This window comes from Synchiropus splendidus, chromosome 7 (assembly GCF_027744825.2).
Source record: "Synchiropus splendidus isolate RoL2022-P1 chromosome 7, RoL_Sspl_1.0, whole genome shotgun sequence".
NCBI lineage: Eukaryota > Metazoa > Chordata > Actinopteri > Syngnathiformes > Callionymidae > Synchiropus > Synchiropus splendidus.
Genome location: NC_071340.1, coordinates 5,109,452 through 5,127,286, shown reverse-complemented (window position 1 = coordinate 5,127,286; position 17,835 = coordinate 5,109,452). Strand labels below are relative to the sequence as shown.

Here is a 17,835-nt window from a genome sequence, read left to right as displayed (position 1 = left end):
GGTGGATTTGTTGCACAGGTGGTATCCTATGACAGCTCCACGCGGAATTCAATGAGCTCCTGGGAGCGGGCTGTTCTTAAACAAATGTTTGTCAAAACAGTCTTCATGACTAGGTGCTTGATTTGATACACCAGTGGCCAGGCCACGGGATTAGGACACCTGATTCTGAACATTTGGATGGGTGAGTAAATATTTTGGTCATATGGTGTATCGCTTTAGGCTGTGTCATCTGCTCATTTACGCACTGACAACATGCAATACTAATCCCATCTGTCCAACAAAAAAAAAAAAAAAAAAAGTTGCGTTTTTAAAAAAAAAAAAATTATCTAATTTATACAGAATCGACAGCATACACGCTTTGGATGTTACTGATATTGCCATCTTTCTACTTATTATGATTTTGTCCACTGAACTACACATTTTGGCTTCTCTTTTTGTCTTAATAGCTTATTATTTCGATAGTAAATTATTTAAGACCGGAAATATATAGCTAGATCAGACTGACGACGTCAGAACAGACTTTTAAAATGATTTAGTTGAAAATCAGGTACTTTTTAACAATAAGTAAACAGTAAATGTATTATTGCGTCATTGACTTCAGCAACGTTGCATCAGGATCGTAACATCCGGGATACGTCATTGCCGGCACTGACTTTCTTGGTGGCACTTCGCTGCGCTTCAGACTCGGACTGACAACTGCCCTGGTTAGACAAGACCAATCTGACTGTGTCAATGGCCGAAGAGACCGTGGTGGAGCAACTCAGCGCTTTGAAGATGGATGAAGGGAAAAAGGTGCCTGAAATATCACATTGAAACTCAGTTTAGCGAGCTAGCAGCTATGTCGGCTCATGCGGGTGCAGCTAGCAGTGAGATGCTAAGATTAATAACTTGTAAATGACGTCAACTCTGGTTTAAAATAAATGTACAATATTTGTATCATTTTTTTTCTAAGTTAAGGTATGACCTCTGAACTTTCAGAATTGTGCGCCACGTTGCTCGAAAAAGTGGCTTTGTTGTGACAGGCTTCTTACAACCGGCTGCACCGAACGTGGTTCAAAATGTGAACGATTTCAATCACAATGCGTCCTCGAGTTAAACTTCAGACAAATTTCAATTTCATCGTGTTGGATTAAACCTTTCTGTAAGTTTATGTCGGTGAATTTCTTAAGTCCAAAAATGTAGTCTAGGTAATTCGTCTAAAAGCGAAAGCATAGTCGTTTCCGCATGTGAAACTGAGATGATCCTCGCTGTACCGTGCTGAAATGTTGATGCGGTAATCTTAAATGTAGTTGGATGATTTTTCGTTTTTACAATGTGGTCGAAATACTGCCTTTCCCGTCACGTCCATGGTCAGTTCATCGGTGATGGTTTGAATGAGTCATCTGGTTTATAAAAAGAATTGGGGTGGTGGCTTCCGGTAATTGTCCCTTTTCAGTCCAAGGCTCACCGTAGCACTTTCACTTTTGGTGACCATTCCTGAGTAAAATTGAGTCACTAATACATACAATTAAGACACTAATACGTATATTATAATGATTAATTTATGATTAATTACAGGCTGCTGATGGACACATGAAGAAATAGGTTATTTATGGTAACACTTACTTAAATCTATTTAAAAAATGTTCTTTAAATTGTGCAGAGATCTGTGTCGACTTATCTGTAACCTCACATTCATTCTAGTTGGTGTAACTTTTGTTAGGGGCAGGTAGCCTCTGAGGGTGGCAAAGATGGAGGAAAAAAGAAGACCAAAAATGCTGCAGGAGACACTGGAGGCAGAAATGAGGTAAGTTGTGATATAAAAAAAAAATGCTGAACTTAACATGATGCAATTGACGACTGTTTCAATGTTTCTCTTTTTCTTTTTTTTCATTTTAGCAAAGATAAATTAAGGTATTTTTAGTTGTAATTATATGGTGATGATATGGAAAAGCATTACTGAAGTCCATAACTGAGAAACTGATGCAATCGATGATCGCGGTTGCACCATCATCCTAAACACATTTTTTTTAAGCATTGATTTCTATTGATATATCTACATTGATAGAATCAGGTGCTGGGTTTGTTCAGCACATATTGTGGAAAGGTTTAGACATTTTGGTGGTGATATGTCTTTGATCAGTGTTAAAGTGAAACATTGACTGTAGTTTTCAGTTTCAGTATTACAATGCTGTGAAGGTCATGTTCTCTCTGTTCCAATTCGCTGGTACCACAGATCCATTGGCATTGAACGAAATGAGACCAAATTTGGAGTGGATGTTGCAAATGAGATTAGATGACTCGAAAGGTCATTCTCTATCATAGCCACATTCTTCTAGTATATATTTTGATTTATTTTATTTTTTTCTGTGTTCTATTCTTCTAGGGTGAAATTGTTTTGTGATGTATAAATATTATCACAAAACCGTTTCACCATATAGGAATATTAGTTAAGAATGTGGCTATAATAGAGAATGTTTAGTGATTGTCATTCAGGATCACCTATGACCTTTCAATAACGGGTCATCTAATCCCTTGAGAGCATTTCATATTTGCGTATCCATTTCAAATTTCTTGGCCAAAATATTGATGGAGAGGTAGCCGCCTCCGTCTAAACGTATTTTCTGTTGAAATATCTCCATATGATGTACGTGCTTTATTTGTGGAGCTTTTAATCTCTTGTATTTGTCTCCCAGCTGTCACCAGCACCGGAGTACATTGAGGAACGCCTTAGTTTGTACACAAAATTGAAGGCCGAGCATGACGCTCTTTTGGCTGAGCGAGCCGTTAAAGAAAGTAAACCCATCAAAGTGACTCTTCCGGATGGAAAGGTGGTGGACGCTGAGTCATGGAAAACCACACCTTACCAGTTGGCCTGTGGAATCAGGTCAGTGCATTATTTTTTGTATTCTGTGGAAGTTACACTTATTGGGAGATGGCAGTAAAGAAACTCATCAATGAATCATCCACTGGAGTCATGATGAAACTTTGTGAACAAGAAAACCCTTTGAGACTCATGGGGGAGAAATTTCAGAAGAAACTGTACTGAAGTTAAATTTTACTCAGTACAAACAACAGAACAAAAAATAACTGAACAGTTTTTCTTAGCAATACATTGTAACAGATTTGTTGGCTTTAACAGAAAACAGGGATTTTTGCTTATAGTAGTAGTGTTCATTTTGTTTCCTGTTTTTCCGTTTAGTCTTGTGTCAAAGATATTTTTTTAGTCTTTGTCACATTTGCCATGTAATTTCATTTTAGTCATTCTTTTCCTCCCAGAGATGCAACTTTGCTGTTAGTGTTTCGGTTGTTGATTCAATATGCATTTTCAAATGAGACACATGCTCACTTCTTAGTGTTTTATATTGATCAGAAACACCACTATAAATAAAATAAAATATAAATCATCCACTGTTATAGATCAATGTTACACATTGTTGCTTTAAATAGTGCTGATAATGCTGTCTTTTTTTCTTCCTTTAGCCAGGGTCTGGCTGACAACACAGTAATTGCCAAAGTCAACAATGGTGTTTGGGATCTGGACAGACCTTTGGAAGAAGACTGCAGTTTGGAGTTGCTCAAGTTTGATGATGAAGACGCTCAAGCGGTAAGCGTGTGACCTTCGTCTGAGGCAACACATATTTACAGGAAGGTCTCCTCCCACTTGATTTTACTCATCACACGCTACTATAACTACTCACCACTGTAACAAGTTCAATTATGAAGTACACCGTATTTTCCGGACTACAGAGCGCACTGGAATATTAGCCGCACCCACCAAATCTAAGAAGGAAAATGGATCTTTTTCATACATAAGCCGCACCAGTCTATAAGCCGCGGGTGCACTGTTGCTGTCTGTGCCACAGAAAATGCACGAGGATCACTTCTAGCGATCCTCTAGTACTAGTTTAGAAAACGGAGTCCAGTGTCGAGACTGACTCATGAAACAATCTTGCCAATGTTCTGAACTCCAGTCATGAACTCCTCACATCTTATTTACATTTAAAGTGTTCAGAAAGCGCTGTTTCACCCTCCAGTAGATCGTCTCTGTTAGCAGACCTGCGGACACACGGGCGAAAACAGCGCAATTTGAGCGCTTTAAAGGTAAATAAAACGCCCGTGATGTGACGAGGCTCAATATTTTTGCCTGCAAAGAGCATGCTCATTAGACTGTAAAAACTAGGGATGCTCCGAGAGACAGGGAGAACACTCAGCTGAAGCAGCTGTCTTCAACCTATTTCATGAAAGTTCTCACTCTGGACGTTTGCAAACGTTTCAGATTCAGGGGATGGACGCGAACGCTGCATGTGACACACACAAGACAGCAGCGGATTCAGTCGCGGTTGATTCTGTCTTAATACGACAACTGAGACAGGCTGCTCATCTGGCACGGTGAAATTAATGATTATTTCTTGGGCAGTATGCTTCCCGCTCCGAATGTCACGCACAGACCGCCGAGTGACAGCTGGTTCCTGCAGTTTCACTTTCATGAGCACCAGAAAACTCACTGTGCTCTGTCAAGCCTTTTAACGTGCATGTGCTGCAGGATGCAAACTTGACATGACAGACTGAAAAAAGCTTCCGCATTAGACACGCCGTTGCCAAGCGAGTGGCGAGTCGGAAGGGAGGAGCGGACGCATCACAAACTCTGGGCGGTGCCTCATCAGAACGCCTGATGTCACATGTGATCGGATTTTGTGACCGGCAATGACAGGCAGTGGTCGGCATTCACAGATCACAACCAGTTCAGCCTTTCATAATCGGTGGATGATTCATTGGAATATCCCTCGTAAAAATCCATGTATTAGCCGCATCGTTTTATAAGCCGCAGGGTTCAGACCACGAAAAAAAAGTAGCCGCTTATGGTCCGGAAAATACGGTAAATATGTCATTTCTGTGTACCGTACCAATGACGGCTTGAATGAGCACTGTAACCACATTTCATTGTTGCTTTGCTGAAATTGTTGAATATTTTCTGTTACATTTGCCTGAGAGAAGATACAAGTTTGGAGACCACTGAAATGTGGACTGGTGATGAGCATAATGCTTTTCAATTACATGCATTTTCCTCTATTAATTCAGGGTTCTGGGCAGCGCTTTAACAGTGTAGAGCTTTTCCCAGCGTAACAAGAGTTTTACGCTGTTTTTGTTGATAAGTAGTCAACTGTGACTCACACCGCGTTGTTCATGGTCCCCTAAGGCTGACAAAAATTGTGGGGTTGTTCAGTATGGCTTGTGTCTTGTCGAGGTCTTTGATGTAAAAAATGTATGTTTATTCATGAACCACGTTTAAACAACAGTGAAACATACGAGCCAAAAAGGAAGTTGTACCAAAAGCCTACAGTATGGTAGACATAGGAATTCTGAGGTAGAACAATACAAGGCAGCCAAATGTGTTTTTAATTAATTTAATCACCCTGCAACATTTATTTGGCAGTAAGAGAGTCTAAATGAACAATCTGGGCTTTCATGCTGATTAACATGTTTTCCTTTACGTTCTTGCTAGAGTCAAGGTCACCACAGAAGTGCATGCATCACAAGAGCAAAAAAAAAAATTCTATTTTTGCCCAATAGTCATGCGCATAATTCAAAAGCAGTATATTAAAAATGCTGTTCAAGCTAAAAGTTAAGCTAAAGCCAGGTTCGTCAGACTAGACATCTATGCACAGAGAATGTTTTGTCTTCAATGAAGTGGTTAAATAGATCTTGATCTAGATTTTTCATCAAATTGACAATTTTGAGTTTCACACATTCAGCAGGTTTTGAACTAGACACGTGTCTGACTTATTTATGTATTTATTTTTTTTACCACAGGAAACACCTGCTGCACAGTTTCTGGTTTTCTGCACTCAGTTTTGGAGGTCACACATTAACCACTGACTAGGATGCTTCTGTAGATATTCAGAGTCAGTTATATGGTTGCTCACACAAACGTATAGACAGAAAGTTTACATAAGTCTATGGTGTGAATTCAAACATGCACCTAAATGATGAGGTGCAAACACAGCCAAATACTCTTAGTTGCTTCTTAGTTAACTCTGAATTACTGAAAAATATTTGTTAATGACCTTGTCTATTTAACACACTCACTCTCTTAATCAGGTGTACTGGCACTCCAGTGCCCACATCTTGGGTGAAGCCATGGAGCGAGTGTACGGAGGTTGTCTCTGCTATGGTCCGCCCATCGAAAGTGGTTTCTACTATGACATGTTCCTGGAGAACAACGAGTGAGTTGGACATAGTTTGTGATGGTTGCATGAACCCTGTCAATATTACTGTCAAATGTCCTTACTTGACCTTTCTGACAAAGCCTTTGCTCTGCTTCAGGCAGCTAGAGGGGAAGATGAGAGACATCTAATTAATTCTATGACCCTTCTAATGAAATTGTTCTATGCAAATGGAATTTTTAAGTCTGATATTTTGAGCAACGACATCCTAACCTTGATTCAGCCCCTAAAGCCACAGTCTATTCATTGCCCCAGACAGAGGAAGACGTTATCAGTTAGGTGTGAACATTAAGTTCTGGGTAGCAAAGTTTTGCGTAATGTATCCCCATATGTCTTCAACAGAGGCGTGTCAAGCAACGATTTTCCCGGTCTGGAGACTTTGTGCAAGAAAATCATCAAGGAGAAGCAGCCATTCGAGAGGCTGGAGATAAAGAAGGAAACTCTCCTGGATATGTTCAAGGTATTTTCCTGCCCTTATTGCAGATACGTTCACCAGAGTATCAATTTGTCGTCTTATTCAACAGTACAACAAGTTCAAGTGCCGCATTCTTAATGAGAAAGTCACCACCCCGACCACCACAGTATACAGGTGTGTTTGAATGTAACCCTCTATAATTGATGCTTGCTTTAAATTATTATTTTTTTGTCTAAGTGTTAAGTATATTCTGTTCAAGACGAGTTGAATATATCACGTATATATTTTGTTATATGATGTTATTTTGACCTTGAAAGTGAAACTGTCTGTTGTCAGATGTGGTCCTCTCATTGACTTGTGTCGCGGTCCTCATGTGCGACATACTGGGAAAATCAAGGCCCTCAAGATCCACAAGGTGAGTTGATTCTGTGTTGTCATACCGTTATGATGATGGATGTAATGTAAAGTAAAAGTAAAAAAAAAAAAAAGTAAGCTTCAGTCAGCAGTCATGGTGGGCATTACAAGTGATACGCAGACATCTTCGCAATCTCACGCGAGTCTGACAACTCGCTATATTGATGAGGAGTTGAACCTCTTCTCGTACGTACTACAGACCACAGAGAACTGTTCACATACTGCGCAATGATCGTCAGGTTGCTGTGAAGTCTGTAACCAGCACTCTGTTTACATTTTCAGTGGCTGAGAATGTCTTTCTTTCATTTTGGTAATAAAATGAAAATGCATTAGTATTAAACAGCAGCATCTTTTGGGTGAATTTTTAATGTCATATTTCTAATAATGCACCAGTTCCATGAGCAGTCACATCTGGCGTTCTGTGTCTGGATCTTTATTATCATTTACTATGAATCTTTCATTAATTTCCTGTTGAATGTCAATATGATACTAGTATTAATACGTTGCGTAACTTGTCATGTGATTATGGCAACAGCTCAGAAAATGGTTTAAATACTAACCTGAATCGAGATTGGATCGGATCGAATCGAATCGAATTGAATCGTGGTAATCAATTCTAAATCATGAGAATCGGAATCGAATCGATTCTTGAAATTAGAATCGATACCCAGCCCTACGAACAAAAGCATCTGTTTGCAGTTGAAGACGGGTCAATCGACCAATTTCTGTTTATGGCAAATAGAAAACATGAAGTAGATTTGTATTTTGTAGCACAGTTGAACCTCATTATTTAAGAGCAGAAAGAGTCATATCAAAATTTCTCGACTCAACCAAATGAATCACAGTTGAATTGATTTAGAAATTCAATTCAATTGATTTCCTAAATCTTAAATAGTGGTGACTGTTTGGTAAATGTACTGCGTTGACTCTACCTTACTGATTGTCAGATTTCTTCTTTCCGTTACAAGTCTCCTAGCATGGAAATGATTGTTGTTTTTTTTGCATCCATTTAAGTATACATTGCTACGACTGCCACAACTAGTCTGCTTGTGTCTGTACATGTGATTTGCCAGTTCTGTAGAGTGCTGGTATATTCTGAAAATGCAACTTAAAAGTGCTGGAAAAGTGCTTGAGATTGACATGGGAAAGGTGTGTGAACCCTGAGTGTACATGACACCAAGTATGATGGCTTCCAAAGAAATGCAGTTGTAGAAGTGAGTGCATGACCAGTTAAATATTAAAAAGGCAATATCATCTTAGCAGCCCTCTAGTAAAACTCTGCTGGGATGAGAAACAAAATTCAGGTCCCTTGTGCTTTAGACTAGGCACTATCTGGAGTTTGTTGATCTGAGTTATGGAGAACACCTAAGTCCAGACCAAAATCTTAAATATTGAATGAACTGTCTGTTTTTAAGAACTCCTCCACTTACTGGGAGGGAAAAGCGGACATGGAAACTCTCCAGAGGATCTACGGAATCTCCTTCCCTGACCCCAAAATGCTGAAAGAGTGGGAGAAGTTTCAGGAAGAGGCCAAGAACAGAGATCACCGCAAGCTGGGCCGGGTATGATATAGCACTTAGTATGGTACATGGATGAAAATATGCTGGTTTTCTGAAATTTGGATAGTCCACTTTACTCTGGGTGTGAGTCTGTCATCCGTGATAAACATTACCTCAAAAAGGAATTGTCTTTGATGCAAGTGGTGTTTATCCAACTATTTGTGCTGGCATTACAGCAGAAGGTTTGAACCTTTCGTTCGGTTTGTTTTGTTTAGGAGCAGGACTTGTTCTTCTTCCATGATCTGAGTCCAGGAAGCTGTTTCTTCTTACCAAAAGGAGCTTTCATCTACAACACCTTAATCGAGTTCATCCGGGTAAGTTGCTATTTGAGAGCCTGTTTACACGGCGCCATTGATTTGGTTTGCAAGAAACTTCACACCCAGTGCAACTGTGTTTGCACAACGATGGTCCCTTTCATCACCTCAGGCATAGGTGTTGTGGTAATGGTGCCTGATTGTTGAGTGGCAGTGTTTTTTGTGCATGCGCCATGAAGGCTGGTACACCGCATATGTTCATATCAAAATAAAAGACAATGTTGAAAACATGTGGACATGATAATACGTCCGCTTGTTTGGACTGATGAGCTTTTGCTGCGAACAGGAAGAAAAAAAAATGTCTCTACTCTCTCTACTAGCTTATGTGGTGTACCAACACCCTTTTACAGTACTTCAGTTGTATTGCTTATTTTTTGAGCATTAGGGCAATTGCTGCGCAGATACTAGAGGACAGGATGCCTAGTTGACATGCACAAACTTGTGGCGCATTTACGCCGTTAAGTTCCCGCAAGTTCCCTCACCCTGTTTTCAAAAGTTGCCGGATTCGAGCAGGACCGTACAATTGAACACTGCATATTACACAGAACACTGGTGGATTTGATCCTTTCCATATCTGTGAAAACGGCACCTGAGTTTCTGTCCATTTTGTTTCATTTATTTTTTAGTTGTACATTGACAGCTCATGGCTTTGTTGTCTCTTTCAGAGTGAGTACAGGAAACGGGGCTTCCAGGAAGTGGTGTCCCCTAACATCTACAACAGCAAATTGTGGCAGACATCCGGTCATTGGCAGCACTATAGTGAGAACATGTTCTCGTTTGAGGTGGAAAAAGAAACCTTCGCCTTGAAGCCCATGAACTGCCCTGGACACTGGTTAGTGCTCAATGACTAGACTAAACTACACCGTAAGAAACGGTGTGATGTACTGTAGGTATCCTCTGGTCCCTTATCTGCCATTATTTTTATGTCAGTCATATAACTGACAGAAAACACATTCAGTATTCATTTGGATAAAATGAAGAGAAACAGGTGAATTACTGTCAAATCAGTTGGGTTCCATCAAAACTGGTTCGTAAGCATTGTCAGTTTTTATATTTAATCAGATCAGGTTGTATTCCATGATAAAGAAAATATTTTAAACTACTTGGAACAGTTTACTATGTTGCACACATTACAACAAAAAGTACAAAGCTGTCATTTGGAGTTCAAAAAGCTCTGAGTGGATTTAGCATCATTGAATCGTGTGTCGCGCTTTGCTCATGTGTATAAGTCAGAAGTCAAACCTCCAGGTCTGAGCAGGAACGTGTATCAACCCTGTGAAGCCTGAAACATGAAACCATTGTGACTTCATGGTGGTCTTTACATATATGTATCATTGAATATATCTGCTCATCATTCTTTAAAGGTCTCATTTAATAGACAATATAAACATGACATCTAAAATGATAAATCCAATGTAGCTCCCTAGTTTGGTTCATTGATGAATGACACTGCACATGCTTCCTGAGGAGACAGACTGAGGACTCTTATCTACACTAATGTAAAAACCAGTAACGCAAATGTGACGTGCGTGACATTTTTAAAATTAATCTCATACAATAACAACAGTCAGGCACCATGATAGCTGACACACCAGCTGAACACGATCTGTCCCAATGCACCATGGGGTGGGATGAAGCTGTGTCTTAAGGGCTTTTCACACTACTACTCCCCTGCTGTGCTGCCTCGCACCTGCACCTCAGGCAATGTCCTTTTTTTCCTCCTTAGCTGGCGGCGCTCTGCGCAAAATAGCTGGTTTGTGAACCACGACGAAGCACGTCTCAAGGAAGTTGTCATCAGCCGCGCGACAACCTATTTACCGCCACCGGCTTAACCTCCTTATTTCTCTGTCAGTTCTTAACATTATGAGTCATCCTCACTTCAGAACTGAACTTATGACGGAGCTCCGCCACGGCAGTAACAGAATGTGGCGTTTCACAGCCAAAGCTAAACATGAAAGAGTCCTGTCATGTTTATTTTACAAGGAAATAGGGGAAACATGCTGCGTAATACGGAGCGTCTTGATTGATCCACACCACTCTCACAACAGGTTTAACACAATGAGAGAGATTACTGATGATCGACAACATTTTAATCATTTAAGTTCAGATCCAGACGTCAGAAGTGATCAGTGAATAGTCTGGTGATCTTCAGTAACTTGGGGAAAAATCTGCGTCTTTCCGCGCCACATCACAGCAATGAAAACAGTTACTGTAGAGTGGGCCACTATTCATTTAAGCAAATCTGTCTGTCAATAAAATCAGATGTTTGTGTATAGAGCTAGATTTCTGCCCCCGACTTGAGCGAACGTGTTTTGGCTGTTTGGCTCAAGACATTTTCTGCGCTCACAACCATCCCGTTAGTCGCTCAACATCGCATGCACGCATACTCAACCTCGGGATGCCTCGTTCAAAGTGTCATACGTGCGCACTCAACCTCGGGCTGCTCGCTGAATGTTGCATACGCACGCGCTCAACATCACTGCCGCTCGCTAAGTTTGATACTCTTGCGCTCAATGGCGCGTTTCTGAGCGCAATTTTCCTGCAGCTCCCAGCTGCACATCTCAGTGTTCTGGGAGTTGGAGAAGTTATTTTTGGACCATGTTGTGCGCCCAGACAGCGATCAGACCCTTTACTGCCCAGCATTTATCATGCTTGTGTGGAGTCGCGCTGTACACATAGTTTAGACAGCCGTCTATGAGCCTGCACTTGAATAAAGGACTTGTTTAATCTGTAAAACCTGGTTCCTGCATCGCTTCAATGTGTTCGCTGGAGTGTGCTGGCAAGGGCTGCGGTAGATGAGATTGGTGTCCAAAAAAGCCATATATCAATCCTAGATAATTAAGGATATAAACACTCACAAATCCAATGGCTGCATCTCTTGCACAAGATCTGTGCAACTGCATATATACAAGTTATTTGGTTGCTGGACTGAAATTGGGAAGGAGTGCATTTTATCTGTTCCCACTGCCTGTAATGACCAATATATGTATTTTTTCAAATGTTAACATTATGTTCACTGTTCACTTACCTTCAAATCAGTTGATTGTGCTTTTCTGTGTCCAGTGTCATGTTTGACCACCGTCCTCGTTCATGGAGAGAGTTGCCTCTCCGCATGGCCGATTTTGGCGTCTTGCACAGGAATGAGCTGTCGGGAGCACTGACTGGTCTCACCCGTGTCCGCCGCTTCCAGCAAGATGACGCTCACATCTTCTGCTCCATGGACCAGGTGACGAGAGATTTGTCAGATGCATGCAAACCTTCCTTTTTTACTGTGTGTGTGGCTGGTTTTGGCTGGTCCTCACTTTGTCAAGTCTCATTCTGAGGGATAAAACTACAAAATAGCTTGGTTACTGTAACTGCTTTGGCTTTATTAGCTGGTTTGTGTTATTGAAACGCTGCAGTCAACTGCAAATGAACAATGTTGTTCAATTCATAGAATGACATGACATGTATTCTTTTGTGCCCTGTGCGAACTCCAGATTGAGGAGGAGATCAAAGGCTGCCTGGACTTCCTGCGCACTGTGTACGAAGTGTTTGGCTTTACATTCAAGCTCAACCTCTCCACTAGACCGGAGAAGTTCCTGGGAGACCCGGAAGTTTGGGACCAAGCCGAGAAGGTAATCCCCAAACCCTTGTTCCCAAATGAACATGCATGATATCATCTGAATTTAATTCCAGAGACAATTGCCTCACAGCAAATAGAATTTGGGCCGTTAATAAGCAGCTTTTATTCTGCAGAATTGCACTCCCCGCTCTCTTCTTCCTCCAGAGGATGAACAGCAGCGTTATCGCGCCTGTCTGCTCCCGTCACTTCAAATTAATTCACTGTAGCTATTCCGTTCTCATTGTTCCAAAAATGTTCCAAACTGGTCTGAACTTTGCAACAAGCGCAGAGAATGACATTGAGCTAATTAATTTTTATTGTGCTGGGATTCCTGCTGAGTTTCAAACATTTCTCCAGAGGCTGATACTCCTCTTAACTGCAAATGAAACGTTTGACATAGACGTCATTTTATCAGTGACAAAGGACTTCTTGCTGGTCCGTATACAAGTGGCTGTAAAACAACAAGTCTTAGTCCTTCATTTCGTCCTCAAATTAAAACCTGATCACTCGTGTTTAAGGAGTGAGGGATGACAACATCAGTTGTCTGTCCCTGGAAGAAGACATGATGACGTATGACATGTTTTATGGATGAAGTTAGGAGAATACATAAAGTTCAGAATGGCCGTCTTCATATTGCAATCCAGCTGAGCAAATATACATCCGCTTGTGACGTGTCAATGCGTCTTGCATTTTGTCCCAGTTTACATTGCATGCATCTCTGTTGTGCTTGGGAAATCATCATGATGCTATACCTAAAATTTTCCATTCTCCAATTGAGTTGAAGGTGTGAATCACCGATGTGTCAAAAAATCCTGGTGGAGTCTCTGTATTGACATGCTGATGATCAGCCAGGGCACTTGTAAATGTACTGCCTCCAACTTTGCTGACTACCGAGACCTACTGGTCAATGAAAATAATGCCAGTGAAATTTGTTTGCCAGTTATTGCCAAAGGAAACAAGCTATCGGTTGCCTTTCTACACACGGAACACCTGAAGGGAAATGAGGGGCGAAAAAAAAGGCAACTAACTGGTGCATACGAGATACTGGCACGTATATTTTGGACATTTCAGTTGTTAATAAAATAAGACATCCTTGGTGTTGAGTGCTGGAGGTGTTCCTATGATGTTCTTCAAGTAGCTTGTATTGTCTGATGAAACTTCACATCGTTTGTATACGCATGCACTCACACCTTCACACATAAACAGTTGCAGCCAGTGGAACAGCAACATCGTCTTACGTCATTGAGTTTCCATCAAACATTACTGAGTGTTGGCCACTCAGCAGATTGATTCCAGATGAATGCCGCTGTTGATAGCACTCCACCTGAGAGTTGCTTTGCAAAACATTTATTGTTTCTGTTTTTTCTCTTCCCACAGCAACTGGAGAACAGCCTAAATGAGTTTGGGGAGAAATGGGTTCTGAATCCAGGTGATGGAGCTTTTTATGGACCAAAGGTGAGGCTGGTGAACAGAACACGCAAGTCTTATCATTGTGAGGTGTTTTGGCCTTATGGAGTCGCTCACACTCATGAAGTGGCTCTCAAACCTTTCAAAGTTAGCTAGATGATCTTGTATCTCTTCAGACACATTACATTTACTTGTGAAATTGGGTCTCAGATGACCCTGCAGATACTGCCTCTCATGTGTAACCATCAGGTGATGAGTCTTTGTCTTGTTGCAGATCGACATCCAGATCAAAGACGCCATCGGCCGCTATCACCAGTGTGCCACAATTCAGCTGGACTTCCAACTGCCCATTCGCTTCAACCTCACCTTTGTCAGGTGACTCACTTTTATCAAGTTCTTCACATGATGGTGCTGAACCACGTGAGACAGAAAGTCTTGATGCCGTTGCTTTGTCTGACTGTCTGTGTTCAAAATACTTGGACATGGAACAAATCACCAGATCACCGTCTGGACAAACATTGCGGACCATTTTCTGCATTTCCGCCACATTGGCATAGGTAGATTGTATTGGGTCTAAGCTGCTTGAGTTTTGCGCTCTCTCAGTGCTGTTAGAGTTCCAACTATTTTTTGACACTATTGACACTTGCTGTTATTCAGCCACGATGGTGATGACAAGAAGAGACCAGTGATCATCCACAGAGCTATTCTGGGGTCCGTTGAGAGGATGATCGCCATCCTGACGGAGAACTACGGTGGAAAATGGTGAGCAGACAGAGCTTGTGATGTCAACAGTGTGATGGTCGTATGTAAGTTGCATCTGTCATTCACCAATCTCTCTGTTACTGTGTCCAGGCCTCTGTGGCTTTCTCCTCGCCAGATCATGGTCGTACCCGTGGGACCCACCTGTGAGGCATTTGCTCAGAAGGTAAACAACCTTATGTTTTCGAGTTACTGCAAGTGCAAATGGGGGTCAGATTTGGAGTTCACCTAACTCCTGACTGGCACCCACAGTGTTTCCTGCACATTGTTGCGTTGCTGTCTATTAGAATCAATGAAAAATATACAGAACCCGCCATGCTGCATGATGAGGCTTGAGTTCTGTTCATGGCTGTTGAGATGATCGTTCATACAAGAAGTCTGTCAAAAAAAGCCAAAAAATAAAATTTGATTGACAGTTGATCATGTTTAAACATTGAAACATAAACTGTGTAATGTTGGATTTATTCAATGCTGTTGAGTTTTTCAGTCATGCTCCTCAGATCAATCATAAGATCCATGATCAACACAATGTGAAGTTAGTTCAGTGTTTCATAATGTGATAACCTAAACTAACTTTCTAACCCGAGTCATGTATTTTGTGTATTGTTCATAGATGATCGCCATGAAGTCTGTTTGATTCAGCAGAACTAAGAGTGAACGTGAGCCGCAGCGTCGCTCACACAGACATACACAGTTGTGTTTTTATGTTTTGTGAGAACCTCTTATTGACGTAATGCTTTCCCCAGCCTCTCACCCTAAACCTAACCATCCAAAACAAATGGCTAACCTTAACCTGGGCCTAAAACAAACTTAAAGCTTATTATAATGATCCAGTTGTTTTAAGTTTTATTCCTAAAATTGAGGCTTAACCTCGCGGGGACTGAGAAAGGGTCCCCACAAATAGCCCCAATTTGAAAAAGGTCCCCACAGGTAGGTGTTTTCACAGAATTGGTCTCCACAAGTACAGCAAAACAAGTTCGCACACAGAGACCACTGTAAACACTCTTTTGTGATTGGATACTTGCACAAACATATTTGGGGCCCTGGTAAATCAGAATGAATGTAGGTTAAAACTTTTTCCTGGAGTCATCAGACGTCACTCACGCACGGAACTGGGTGGTCTCTGCCTCCATTTGACCAGTGTTCAAGACAAAATCCCTCATTTGAGTTGTTTTGGTCTCTCATGATGAGTCATCAGTATGGCTGCGTTACAGGGGAACATTATACAGCATCGCACATCCCAACAGTGGATTTTAACAGAGAGCATGACATTGGTTCTTGTCCCCTTAAAGATGCTAACTACAGAATCTTTTCTGATGCATCTGGAGCAGAGGCTATTTCTTCACACATTTCTCTGTAGAGATAAAGTGTCTTCTGAGATGAACCGTGGCATGTACTGCAGGGTTGAACAGCTGCACCGCCCTTCAGTTTATATATTTAGTTTTTCCTGTATTGGTGTCGCCTCATCACATTGTCAATCACAAAATCACATTTAGTAATATTTGCGGTGTTTTAATGCCATTTGAGTGATGAGGTGAATTTGCACTGTGAATATAAGCTCTAGCTTTCTGTGCAAGAGCTGTCCAACCTGCATTGAATAGTGCAGGATTGTGGAAAGGTTGGATCTGACCGTGTTTGTGTGCAGTAATGTCAGTAGTGTGGGCTCACCGTCCTATTTCACTTACTCAGCAAGATTCCATAGGGTTTTAACAGACAACAGTCTTGGGGCCACACACCTGCTGTAGTTGGGCATTTAGTGTCGCGAGTTTGAGACCCCTGGTTTAAGCCATCACGTTTAAGGAACATCACATAACTGAGGTTTGAATCTTCGTTTCATGAGAGAAGGTGCTTATACATGATTCTTCAAAGTGACAGGAAGTTGAAACACTGAGGAAAAAGGCATTGACCATCATGATTATAGAAAATAAGAGCCAAGATCTTAAGGTCTTACCTCTGTTTACAGGTTCAGCAAGAGTTCCACAACAGTGGCTTCATGGCCGAAGTAGACCTGGACCCTGGCTGCACCTTCAACAAGAAGATCCGCAATGCTCAACTGGCTCAGTACAACTTCATCCTGGGTTAGTAGGCCACTGACTATTAGTGTATGTGTCCTGTTATGCGTGTACTGATGGTCTCTTCGTCTCTGCAGTGGTTGGAGAGAAGGAGATGAACAGCAACACAGTGAATGTGCGCACACGGGACAACAAGGTGCATGGTGAGCACAGTGTGGACGAGTGCGTCCGCCGCCTGAAGGAGCTCAAGTCTTCAAGAAGTCGCAATGCGGAGGAGGAATTCTGAGCTTGTGTGATCATGATTTCTGGTGTTTTAAACGTCTGTCGATGGCTATTGGAGTCCAACTGTCCTGTCAGTCTTTCCCACAGCTCTGGTCTTCTGGAGTGAATTTTGGAAATAAAGCCTTTATTCTTCATCTTTGTCGTATCCTTCAGTAGAAACACAGTTGATGATGATGTTTCTACATCTCCACCCAATGCTCTTACACTTCACTGATAGCAGTGGAAGATGTGGCGTTTTCAGACAGATTCTCCTGCACGGGGCTCAGTGAGGTTGCCGTTTAACGGGCATGTTAAAAAAATACCTTCTGTGTTATACAAACATTTGCCACATACAAAATGATTCATGGGTGACACTAACATAATATGTATTGGTATTATAAATGATGCGTTGGCATCCATCTGATGCACCTCCTTTCACCCGACTATATGCTGGGACTTATGACTGTCCTGGTCCATTTTCTGTGTGCACACTTGTGTTTACACCTTCTAAAATGTTGGCAGAAAAAAACCCTTTGATGGACACTTTTACACTCTTATGGATTATATGCAATTGACCCACACTTGGAGAAGGTACACCTTTTCCTGCAAGGGCCTGCGGACGGTCTGAGATTTACAGCCCTGCCCACTGGGTGGCGCAACATGGACAGGCAAAAACTAAAGCTGTGTGTGTGTGTGTGTGTGTGTGTGTGTGTGTGAGCGAGACCAGCAGGGGGAGCGTTTGCCCATCTGAAAGCCACAGTTAGCGGTGAGTGTCAGGGGTGTGTGGGAGAGACAAACATTTTGATAAGGGGTTAATGAAAATGTAAATGGAGGAGGACAGAGTCAACAACAGGATCCTCCGGAGAAAATACCAATGCAAGTTA

The 17,835-nt window shown here is 41.6% G+C and overlaps 1 protein-coding gene across 1 annotated transcript; it reads left to right on the top strand.

Annotated features, from left to right (window-relative positions):
- The first annotated feature begins 626 nt into the window (after window positions 1-626).
- tars1 (threonyl-tRNA synthetase 1) lies at window positions 627-17,099 on the top strand. The gene is made up of 19 exons (XM_053871380.1): window positions 627-792; window positions 1,703-1,786; window positions 2,676-2,866; window positions 3,463-3,586; window positions 6,082-6,206; window positions 6,549-6,666; window positions 6,731-6,795; window positions 6,958-7,036; window positions 8,451-8,597; window positions 8,810-8,908; window positions 9,574-9,740; window positions 11,972-12,134; window positions 12,388-12,525; window positions 13,890-13,967; window positions 14,194-14,294; window positions 14,577-14,681; window positions 14,772-14,844; window positions 16,642-16,756; window positions 16,828-17,099. Exons 1-19 carry the CDS (start codon window positions 733-735, stop codon window positions 16,974-16,976), a joined length of 2,181 nt encoding a protein of 726 aa, XP_053727355.1. The 5' UTR covers window positions 627-732; the 3' UTR covers window positions 16,977-17,099.
- The last annotated feature ends 736 nt before the right edge of the window (window positions 17,100-17,835 follow it).